We start from the raw sequence: 12,335 nt of genomic DNA, 5'->3' as shown, positions 1-12,335 counted from the left end.
ATTGAGTTTTGAGTCACGAGCTTTTTTTTTTTTTTCTTTCTATGAAACCGTCTTGCCGTTTCTCCGAGGTTTTCTTCTTTAATCGTCGGAAAACAGGGCATTGAGGAATTATTTAAGAAAAGATGTCCTGGTATTCCTCCAGATGGCATGTGGGGTTAAATCATCCAAACCCCATTATCACTCCAGGGTGGGTGAGGGCAGTGATGTCTTGTCCGCTTAGCGACTTGCAACGAGGCATTTTCTATAAAGCAGGATTGCCAATTTACAGGGATTTTATTCTTGGCAGTACATGGGAAAAAGCATCTCTCTCTAAGATGAAAACGTTTTCTTCGTTGATGGGAGCCCTGTTTTGCTTCCAGCTGAATAATTTAGCAATGGTCGAGTTGATTACTCGTAGTTATTGACTCTGTATTTGCTGCCTGGGTGATTAAGATGCTCAGACTTGCCGGAGGGGATTCAGCAGTTCCAGGGCCAGTACAGGGACATTCCCCCCAGGCAGGGTTAGAAAACCCTTGGAGGGGAGGAGAGCCTAGAGGCTCAGCTGGGGCTTGAAATCACAATTAAGTGCTGAAGAGGCACCTGCGATATGAAAGAAAGAAGGATTGCAGGAGCAGTAACCCAGGGGCTCTTTGGAGGGGGAGTAGTAGCTCGGAGGCAGTCATTGTCTGAACCTCAGGAAGAAAAGCAGCATACTTTATCCTGTGTCTCTTTTTATATTGAAAATGACAACAAACCTCTAATGCAGAATTTTTATACTGAGTTGTCTACTTTGAATTTGGTAAATAAAAACTTTTTTTTCACTTTTGCTCTGGGCTGGCTTTAATAAAAAGCATTTTTAAGGCGATTAACCAACTTTAAGGTACTCCATCTGTGAAATAAAGTGATCCACGAAGCCAGGGAAATGGAACACGTTAGCAGTGCTCCAAAAAAGTAACAGAATATGCCCAGGCTCGGCTAACACTGGTCGGTGTGAGAGCTGGTAACGCCGCAGTGGGAGAGGAACAAGCTTTTCTAATCCCCTCGGTGAGCCCAGAAGGCTTTCTGGCTGGCGGCGGAGCGGGGGAGCTTCGCGATGCTGGGGATGCAGTTTGACAGAAGAATATTTAGATTCATTCTGTCAGTCCAGGTGAGTCAGACCTTGCACAAACCCCATCTGTTAAGGAAGGGCAAGGGAATAATCAAGAAAACTGTGACTTTAAATTGCAGCTGTTCAAGACCCGATGTTTGCCCCTGGAGCTGTGAGGGCTAATTACCCTGCCAGGATCTCCTGGCTGCCAAGAGCAGGCTGTTACTAATAGCCAAGCCAAGGCTGATATCTCTGTTTCGTGCCGTGCTGCAGTCAGCAGTGGGGACCTACCTAAACATGAGGACTGGTGTGACTTCTCCGTTCCTAAACAAACAGGTTCTCCCTTGGTTGAGCTTTCTTCCCTCCCTCCCGCCTCAGTTATATTTAGATTCAGGCAAAAATAGCTTCATCAGTTATAGACAGCTGAGGTCTGAGTGACTTTGTAGACAGTCATCAAGTGCAGCTCAGACTGAAACTGGTTTCATGGAATATGCTTACCTTGTAACTACAAATGAAAAGCAAGAAATTGGCCTCAGGAGGGTTTCAGCAATGTATTGGCTATAGATACTGGTGCTGTTAAGTCTGTCGCAGGATGAATGGAACAATAGAATGAAAAATGGTAATAGAAGTTGAAGTTTTTAATCCTGGTGTGGATATTGTAGAGGAAAAGTTTGCGGTTGGGGGAGGAAAAAAAATGCAATCACTTCTTAACCATCACCCACATTTATAAAACAGAAGGCAATTTAATGACAGAGTGGTAAATGCAGTTAGCTTGAAATTGTGAAGAATTGCTTTGTCTCTTGGTTGAATAATGTTAAAATGAAGTTGGTGGATTCATCATAATTCCAGAAGGACGTTAGCTTACAACAGCATGAAAAAACCCAACTGCCTTGTACATGAGTTATCACAAATGGGAATGAGAGCAGTAAGTTTTGCAAATCATGTATTTGATGGATCTTTGGCAAGGGTTTCGCTGAGCGTAGGGCTGACTTGCGTAGCAGGGCCTTGCTTGAAGAAGCTGGTGTCTTCCAGGAGCGTAAATCAACCGTAAAATTTAAGCTCACGATACACAAAAGCAGTAGGACATGTCAGAATGGACTTCAGGGGTATCTTGCTTGCTGCTGGTGGAAACCACTGCCTCTTGGCTTCCTCTGTCCTACGCATTCAGGATCTTGTGCATTCTTTATAACCGGTGTTATGCACTGTACACTGTAAATTGGTGGAAACCACTGCCTTTTGGCTTCCTCTGTCCTACGCATTCAGGATCTCGTGCATTCTTTATAACCGGTGTTATACACTGTACACTGTAAATTTTTTTTTTATTTAATAAAATAATGAGAGTGAGAGAGTTAACATTTTAATATGTAGTTCTGTGTTTTATTATTCCCTCTAAAATGAGCATGTATACTTTTTGAAAAACTTTGGTTTGCTTTGGCATGTGATTCATAGAAACATAGCTCTTTCTATCATTCTGACTTAAGTCATATATTTTTACACTAAACATCTTATTACCTTAGTTTTATTATTTCAGAATCAAAGGAGAGCTTGCAAATGTCTATGACTGCAGACCCAAGGAATGTTAATGAATAGTGCCATTGAATTTTCAGGTTTTAGCTTTTCTGATCTTAGAGAATATAACTGTAAGCAAAAATATTATGCAAGCTGAATAAAATTTAAATAAATAAGGACCAGATGTAACTATAGGGGCCTATAAAATGTAATACAAATATTATCCACTTCCTTAAAATAAATCTGTATTTTAGTATGAAAAATTATATTCATATTGATGTTGTGGATTAATCTTTTTATGAAAGTTGGCAAGTGAACACCATCTCTTGCACGGGCTTGTTCTTAAATGGGAAACAGACCTTTTGTTTTGACCTTGAGTAGAGAAGTTTTTCAGTATCATGCGATGTAAAGCACTTTTACATTAACACGGTAATACATTTTTACATTATATAGCCTGTTTTATTACAGTAGTGTTTGGCTTAGGATTTTGGGTGCCTGTTAATGGTTTGTGAATGCTAGCAATTGCAAAATATTGGAGTGTTAGAAGGAGGTACACGCAGCACGACGCATTAGATAAACCCCTTTTAGAAGTCAAGTGATTTGCTTGGAGTTGACCTTCAGCTTTTGTTGCTGAACCGTTATCTTTTAGATTCCATTTAGATCTGCAAATGGAAGATCATAGATCATAACGTAACTGTTGTAATTTCCTCTGCCTACAACTAACCAGCAGCTGGATTTATTTTAACTACTGAGAGATTCTTATATGGGGCTAATTTTGCAGCAGAACACACTGAGCGACCGGTTGATTTCTACTTTATCTGTGAACCAGCCTGTAAAAATGAAATGACAATTTTACAACTTTGGACAAAGTATTATAAAAGTTGAAAAGGAAAGAACTAATGATATTGTACTTGCCCTGGGAAAGAGAGAAATCTGTAATCCTGCAGTCAGCAAAGCCCTTTGTAGCTTTATTCAGTATAACATTTGTAGCTACGTAGGAAGTTTGTTGGAAACGCTTAGGAAAACACAACTTGTCAACTAAACCAGAAAACATCTTTATTGAATGTTGTTCTGTATGTAGCTAACTTTTTTTACACTTCCTCAGGAAAGCACTCCAATCCATGCAGAAAGCTTCATTTCTTACATCAAATATGTAATTATGGTTAGTGGTAAGATCCATTCACCTAACTACAGACCGAACTGAGATGCAGACATGTATCTGTGTATCTACAAATGGCTGGTGGTGCTCTGGTGGTAGAGAGCTGGAGGGCAGAGCTGGGGAGCTGGTTTTTACTCTCAGGACTGTTTGGGGGATTTTTTGTCTCATGATTACCGCCTTAAAATGCACACCTTGGAAAATATGGTCTGGGATTTTCAAGCAACTCCTTTCTAACTGAGTATCTTACCCGCTGTCGTTCTGTAGAGTGGATTATTGCAGTACTCAATGTGCAGGGGTTCTCCTTATTTCTGTGAAGCGCCTTTGATCCCATCAAAATAATGGCTGGGTCTTGGAGGGTGGAATAATGCAGCAAAGGTAAACTCTAAACAAAGTTTATGTTAGCTCAGTTAAAGAAATAGCTTGTTGTGAATGGTCTGCAATTGATGAGGTACTGTGCAAGAAGCCTCTTTACCAAAATTCAGATCTTTTTCCTCATCAAAACCAGCTGATACCAGGTATGGGGGCATGTCTCTGCTCCAGTTCTTTTGAAATCCCCCCTCTTGCAACCTGTTCCCCTCTTTATCACATGATACAACTTCATCAAAATATTCATGTTTGAGCCTCCTTCATGTCTCATGTCTGTTTACTACCTCACCTTCTACTCCCAACATTTGCAAATAACTCTGTAGTCTGGGGGTTGATTCTCAGTGGTGAAGGGCACCTGCATTGAAAGCTGCTGCTTGTCCTTCTGAAGAACAGCTGCAGAGAAGGAAAGAAACGCTAAAGAGACTGGCTCAGATGCTATAAACTTGCAGAAAAAGTGTGAGCAGTCCAAGCCTAAAGCCAGACAGCTTGTGGGACTTTCTCACCACTGTTTATGGTCCTGCAGGCTTTTAAGGTTCGCTTGGTCAGTGATTTTCCTGAATAGGAAGCTGATTTTACCACCTTTCTCCCAGCGGCTCAATCAAGACAGTGCTATGTGGTCATTGCCTGGGGTCTCTCCCATACCAGTTTTTTGACATTTAAGATGCAAAGATTAAGCTGTCACTCTTACTGAATTTAATTCTTAACATGAGGATTTCTGTTTGTGCTCTCTGCTGATGGGGGAGTTGATATCCTTCCCCCGCTGAGTATCTGAAGCTGTTAAATATCAAGCAGAAAAAATATCCATAGCTGGGGGCAGAACTGAGATCTGACTCCCCAGGAGTTCAGGGCTATTCCCTTCCCTTAGATTGAAGGAAATGCGATGTAGACCACGCTGTGCACATTTTACAAGCTGGATTTTCCATAAGTGGGTTTCAGATCACAGAATCACAGAATGACATGGGGTTGGAAGGGATCATCTAGTCCAACCCCCTGCCAGAGCAGGTCCATCCAGGTTGAACAGGAACTTGTCCAGGTGGGTTTTGAATGTCTCCAGAGAAGGAGACTCCACCACCTCTCTGGGCAGCCAGTTCCAGAGCTCTGCCACCCTCAACGTAAAGAAGTTCCTCCTCATGGTGGAACTTCTTCTATTCAAATTTGTGCCTGTTATCTCATGTCCTATCCCTGGGCACCACTGGAAAAAGACGGGCCCCATGCTCTTGACACCCTCCTTTTAAGTATTTATAAGCATAACTCTGCTCATCTGGTTTTTCTTCCAGAGCCAAAACCTCTTTTGTCAGTCAGTGTGAGAATTGTCAACTGTGTGCCTTCCCTTTGCTCAAGAGACGGTGTAATCTCAGGGATGTTCTGCTGGAAAAGTGAGTGAGTGGGGTGTAGCTGTCCCACAGCTCAAATCTGAGCCTTTCAAAATACCACCTAATATACCGTGTGGCAGGTTTGGTAAACTTTACCACTTGTTAACAGCTTTGGTGTGTATCATATACCAACCATGTATGTTCTTGCCATGTTTGGGAACTGTTCTGGCTCACGGGTGATTTTTGTAGCCGTGCAGTGTAGATTGCATCAGTGCATCCAGCTTCATTTCATTGAACTGCAGCCCCTTCAGTATTCAATATAAACCTTATTCAGCCGATAATGTCTGGCAGCCTCAGCAGCAGCAGACAGCTCTCCTTCGACTTTGTCTTTCAGGGTTTTCATGGTTGAATAGTCAAGGATCACACCTGCGAGCCTGGACTTTGTTTAGCCTGTTAAAATGCTGTTTATGTGCTCTGGCTTGTACTCTGCATCCTTCTGTCCCATACAAGGAATGTTCAACTTCGCGTTAATTCCCAAATTATATACGGGTCCCAGACTAACGGAGCATTCTTTGTCAAAATATACAAAGATTAAAGCTCCAGGTTTTTTTAACATATTTGTAAACCTTACGAAGTATGTGCTTTCAGCAGCTGGGTATCTTTCTTTAAACAACCCTGTTCTTGATACAAGAGTGTTTCCATTTCCCCCATCTGCACAAGCAGTTTTTGTGACCCCGCCGAGCTGTATCATGGAGTGCCATAATCTGTATGAAACTGGTGGCGAGAGGAGATGGGGAGGGATGGGAGTGAAAACCAGTCCAGAGCCACTGTGAATTCACATCCTCTAGTGGAACGTTGGCACCACTTTCCCTTCCTCCCTCTCCACTGGTTGATTTTTGAGCTGTTTAGGCCTTGACTTCTAGAAATCTCAGCCACACAATGGAATTTGAAGCTAGAGAGCAGGAGCTGCAGGCATCCAGGAACCCAAACCTCTTCTTTAAATAAATGCTGTGTATTGTTTTAATCATGATGGAGCCTAGTTTTTTTCTGAGTCACTGAGCGGGGTGTCACAGAATAAATGCTGTGTATTGTTTTAATCATGATAGAGCCTAGTTTTTTTTCTGAGTCACTGAGTGGGGTGTCACAACTTGATAGTCATTATAGATTAGGGCTCAGTTTAGGTGGCTGGGGTATGACATTACATCTTATTACTGCATAAACTTCTTTAAAATATGGATATAATTGAAAATCTTCAATAACATCAATAGTTTGTTTTTAGTGATTTGTCGTGGATGATCAAAACTAACGAGTGTCTTATCCAGATCCCACTAGATTGGTGGAAGAAGATTTCTTCTGGGTTAAATGTACTTTGAGCTGATCCCAGAAGTATCAGTGTGTTTATCATAGTTTATAAGCTCAGGAAGACTCCCATATTTATGCTTATGGACTATTTAAAAATCTTTACAAGACATGGTGGACACATTGCTTCATTCTGCTTTTAATCGATTCGATAAGCCCTGTTCAACTACACTACTTTAAAAAAAGAAAACCTAGTTAAGAAAAACAGTGCTTTGGCAGGTCAGCGAGATGTTTCCTTCTTCGGGGTAGGCAGAGACCAAACAGGAATGTACCTTTTCATGCCATATGTATTTTTAGTTCTAGGTCTGGCTTCTAACACATGCAGGAACCGCAGTGTAATACTGAATTGTTGCCTTTTCAAATAGATGGTGCAGATTGTTCAAACTGATAACACTCGGTGGTTCCTGAGTCTGAGCCTTAGGTATGTGTGGTTTTATGTTTAGTAACGCACTGGGAAGAGCTGGGAACTCCAGCTCGGGGACCTTTTTTAAAGCAACTGCAGCTGGAAAACAAACTTCAAGAAATGTTATTAAAAGCTCCTTGCTCAGAAGTTAGGAAATATCAGATTCAATACAGACTTGAAAGTGTTTGGTTTGACCATCTTGTGTAGGTGCCCAGTCTGCTGTTACATGGTCATGTTGACATTTTTCTACTGAACCTCATGTCCATCCACTGCCATCCTCTTCATCCTGCTTGAACCATGCTGGTCTTAACCGGCCAGTCAATATTTTGCGTGATCTCATTGGTCGCTTCTAAATGCCTTCCTTTGTAAAGTGTTTTCAAAAAGTGAAAGTGAAGTGTGCTGTGGAAGTCCTAAACCACAGACTCAGCTTTTTCTCAAAGTTACCCACGATCAGCCTCAGGTGAAAAAATATACATCACTGTCACCCTCCTGGCTTTCACCCAGGCCAAAGGCTCTCGTGTTGACTTAGAGTTATGTGAGCGTTTTTAAAACAAAGCTAATCCTCCAACCTCCCCCCTTACCCCCCAAAAAATACCAAACCAAACCAAAAACCCACCACCAAATGAAAAACCACAACAACCAAAACCCCACAACGAAGGGAAGATCTAAGACCTGTAGCAGAGGGGTTTGGCAGTGCTGCTGAGATGGACGTGCACGTGTTACTCTGTTCCACTGCAAAGACCTGTTTCAGTTATTCAAGAAAACCCTGCAGTTGCCAGTGGCACATATATATATAAAAAAAAAATATTTTTTTTTAATCAAACCATTCTTTTGATTTTCCTAATTACCTTAGTATACAGCTCAGAGTATTTTGCCTTCATTTATGTAGATAGAAATCTCTTTTTTTCCCCCATCTGGGACGCTTGGATCAGCTGTAACCCATTTGCGATTGAAATCCTCCAGGCTTTTTTTTGGGGGCTGGTTTGGATGTATCAAAGAGGGAGCCTGTGACAGTGGTGCTGTGCTCCAGTTGCTGGAGAGACAAGTCCCCATCGTTAAATAAGGTGTAGTGGGAATGAAAGAGAGCGATGCTCTCGATGTTGTCTTGATCAGAGCAGTAGCTTAAGGGCGTTTGGGTTTTTCTTTCTGTTCAACGTGCGCCATGTGTGCTGGGAAAGGCAACACGATGGGGGGGAGTTAACTCAGTGATGAGAGATGTAGCATCTGATGGTGTTTTGAGAACATGGAGGCACTTTGTTCTGCCCCGGCAGTGATTTCCTGCCCCTGCTGCAGGAAAAGGCGCACAGCGGGGCTGGCAGGCTGCAGGTCCCCCCTGCCTTTTGCTGCAGAAAGTCTCCCCTTCGACACGTACATCAAACTGGGGAAGGAACTTCACAACCGTAGCGTTTTTTGGAGGGTGTATGTGGCTGAGAACAGGTTCTCTCATCCCTACCTCTCCAACTGAAAATCACCAAAGCCATTTTAAAGTTCGTAGTGAAGCCATTTCTGGGTGTTTGCTGGTGACACTGGAGAGAGGAGCACGTTCTGCCCAGTAAAGCGACCCATCCTGCGCTGCAGCAGGATGTTCACCTATTTGTTTCAGTAAGAAGAAAATAAATAATAAAAAAAATAGAACCAGACCAGAACAATGCAAAGGGAAAGCACCAGCAAGAGAACAGTATGTTCTTTGTAATGCGTTTTCTTTGGGGACATCTATTGCTGGCAATAAGATTAAATCACTGAAACCTTCCCTGAAGCTACATCTGCCACTGCCTACATTTTCCAACCTCAGTAATAAACTAACATTTGCCATTGTTCGTTTCTTCTGGATTTCATTTCTTACAGATTTAACCAGCGCTATTTACCACAAGGCATTCGGCTCTTGCTTAAAGCTGAGATCTATGCCAAGTCCCTAAAAATATTCATAGCTCCAAAGAATCTGGTTTTAAATAATATCATAAAAAGTAGACGATATTAATACGGCGGTTCACACTGAGTTCAGTACTGCTGATGCCAATGTATAAAAATGATGGAAGCCTGAGAAGCTCTAGACAAGAGTACCCTGAAGTGATGAACAAAATCTTTTTTACTGGTATCTATCTGTGTTTTGATTACAGGAGTAATCTTCTTATCCCAAAATATTTTAAAAAGAGATGAATCTGTGTTACAGCCGTGCTTATCCCGAGATGGAGCACTGCACCTCTTTGCTGCCTGGGGTGGGCTGGGGCTGCCCGTTTTGGGGGTGGTTGGGAAGGGAGGAGTATTCACACCACCCTCTTCTTCCCACAGGATGCCATAGTGATCCATGAAGTTTATGAAGAGGGGGCAGCAGCCCGGGATGGCAGGCTTTGGGCCGGCGATCAGATCCTGGAGGTAAAAGAGTCTCTCCTTGTGTATGTGCTTGTATCTTTGTCAGGTATATTTGTATTCAACGCAGCGGGGGTTTCTTGTAGGGGAAAGAGGGATCATTGAGTAGGGTCTCTACTTGAAGCTTCTTTCCTGTCACTAAGAATGTCCTGACAAATTCATATTTCCTTACATATTCATATAAACTGAAGGTACAAATTGAGAATATATTAAATTTAATTGAGCAAGGCAGTTCTCGAATTACATAGTTCAGCTGTCATGTCCAATAGCTCACTATTATTCATTTGTTTAATCTTTCATTCGGAGGCCTGCGCTCACCGCTGCCGCTCCGGCATCCCTGGGCTCCCTGAGCACCCTGGGCTGGGGGGGGGAAGAGGGCCACAGCATCCCAGCCAGCATCCCTGCGCACATCCCTGCCAGCATCCCTGCCTGCATCCCTGCCAGCATCCCTGCCCACATCCCTGCCCAAAAACCCACGCTGCCCACCCTGCCAGGGGAGCTGCCGGCTCCTGCAGGCCACGGTTCAACGCGGAGAATGATTTCTGTGAATAAATACAGTGGGGTTCTTTTCCCCCTGGCAGAAAAGCATGGAAAGGGAGGAGGGAAAGGGTTAAGAGCGAAGTGTTGGTCTGCAAATGAAACTTGCGTCAGGCAGGGGTTCAGCGCAGCTGCTGCAGCCTCTCGCTGTCAGACCAGGACAAATTCCCAGCATGGCCATTAAGGCTTTGGTGTGTAGGGTTAGAAAAATAGCAAGGGGTACTTGGGGAGTTGTCTTTACAGCTCTTGCATTGAAAATATATATTTTTTTATTATTTTTTTTTTTAGCGTTGTGGCTGAAATGTTGTTTTCGTTTTATAAATAACCGTGTATTAACAGAGCAGAGTAATTAGGGGATAAAAATGGGGAAGGTTAATTAATTCTTCTCTGGCCAAACAGGAAAGTGCTAATGTTTGTGTGCCGTAATATTGTTATTATTTCAGCTTTTAAAAGCCCTACTAATGAATCAAAAAGATGACTCTGAATTAGTTTCAGATTAGTATGATAAAGCACACGTAGATGCCTGTGTCGAGAAAAGAATACCAACACAGTACATAAATAAACGTGTGCAGAATTAGAACAAAAGAATATAATTACTATAGATTAGGCTTAATTAACTTAATGTAAAATTAAGTATGATTATAACTTTGCATATCTAGAAATACTGAGAAATATTTTCATTGCCTTAAAACTTATTGTGTTATGTGAGTGGATTAACATTATATTGTTACTGAGTTACAGTTCATAGTACTTCCTTAAAAATATTTAAGCATTGATACTTTCTAGTATTGAGAAATAAAAGATGGTTTTGTCAACAGAATATTGGCAAACAACTTAAAGGGCATCTGTGGATCAGGCTTGGCAAAATTAAGTTTCAACTTGGAATATATTTTTTTTTGGTACTTCGGCCTTCAATCAGAACTTCTTGTTGGGTCTGATATTACTAAAATACTAAAACGTTTTCAGGTTATTGTAAGAGAAATGTAATGGAGTGCTCCAGGAGCGGTCTTGTGTGCCATCTATTGGAACAAAGCAAAATAACCAGTTAATAGGTCCTGCCTGGCCTTCGCCATTGCCATGTGCCCGTGTTTCTGATCCCTCCCATCCTGCTCCGTGTGTCGGGAAGCCTGGGGAGAAGGAATCTGAGCAGTAAGAGAGATAGGAAGCTCAAAGGAGCACGTCCCACTTTGTTTAGGTGTAAGAAAGAATCATTGTTTGAGGTTCCAGCATTTCAAAAGAAGGGAAGAACACCCACAAAACTTAGAAGGCAAAATGTTTTGATTATTGTGATTTACACAAAGTGCTGAACTGGCTCGCGGTAGGAGATCCAGGAGCTCAGCCCTCTGGAAATGGGAGCACTAAATTACAGTGCCAGGGGGTGTCAATTTGACAAATTTGCCCTGTCACACAAGGGTAGGGCGTGATGAAAAGATCATTTATATGTGTCATTTGGAAAGAAAACACTGATTATTTCAGGTGAACGGGATCGATCTGCGGAATGCCAGCCATGAAGAAGCTATCACTGCGCTGAGACAGACGCCCCAGAAGGTGCAGCTGGTTGTTTATAGAGATGAAGCACATTACAAAGATGAAGAAAACTTGGAGATTTTCTATGTAGATATACAAAAGAAAACGGGCCGGGGACTGGGGCTCAGCATAGCTGGAAAACGGTAAGAGCGTCTCTCTGATCGCACTGCACTTCAAATGAGAAATATTTTTCTTTTTTGCCATTAAATGGAACATGAAATAAAGGAAAAACTCCATCAGGAGCAGAAGTTTGTGCCTAAATATCTTTAGGGGTGCCGTGGGGCACTCTTCTATCAGAATGATGACACAGAACCCATGTGGGCAGGGCTGGTGCTGGCCAGGAGGGCTCCCAGCACGGAGTGTGCCCAGGTGGCCACACGCAGAGCCAGGAGGTCACTGTTGTGCTGGCTTCAGCATAGGTGTGCCTCAGGGCTCGAAAGCCCTACCCACGGCTTTTTGGGTTTCAAAATGGGGAGAGAAGCCTTCCTGTTACCAAATACCAGGATATGCCTTTGAAAATGGATTTGTGAATTAGATCTAGTTGCTGCTCAGGTTCAAAGGGACCAATGTCAGTGGAAGAAGTTGAGATAGACCCAAATCCTGAAGAATATCAAAGTGACTCTCCAACCCTGTAGACAGCAGTTCTGTGAGTGCAGCTCAGATTCTAAGATACGGTTGTAGGTAACAGCTGCTTAATAAAATGTGACTTTTTACTGATGTATTTCCAAA

At 42.5% G+C, this 12,335-nt stretch overlaps 1 protein-coding gene across 1 annotated transcript in view; it reads left to right on the top strand.

The window, feature by feature from the left end:
• The window catches only part of INADL (InaD-like (Drosophila)), a 179,326-nt gene that overhangs the window by 147,676 nt on the left and 19,315 nt on the right, over positions 1 to 12,335 (top strand). Inside the window, exons 34-35 of the mRNA XM_014939237.1 lie at positions 9,465 to 9,548; positions 11,556 to 11,749. Of these exons, the coding sequence (XP_014794723.1) occupies positions 9,465 to 9,548; positions 11,556 to 11,749 (278 nt within the window). The remainder of the gene's footprint in view (positions 1 to 9,464; positions 9,549 to 11,555; positions 11,750 to 12,335) is intronic.

This window comes from Calidris pugnax, unplaced genomic scaffold (genome assembly GCF_001431845.1).
Source record: "Calidris pugnax isolate Ruff unplaced genomic scaffold, ASM143184v1 scaffold18, whole genome shotgun sequence".
NCBI classification, from domain to species: Eukaryota; Metazoa; Chordata; class Aves; order Charadriiformes; family Scolopacidae; genus Calidris; species Calidris pugnax.
The sequence above is the reverse complement of the archived record's forward strand: the minus strand, read 5'-3'. Positions and strand labels throughout refer to the sequence as shown.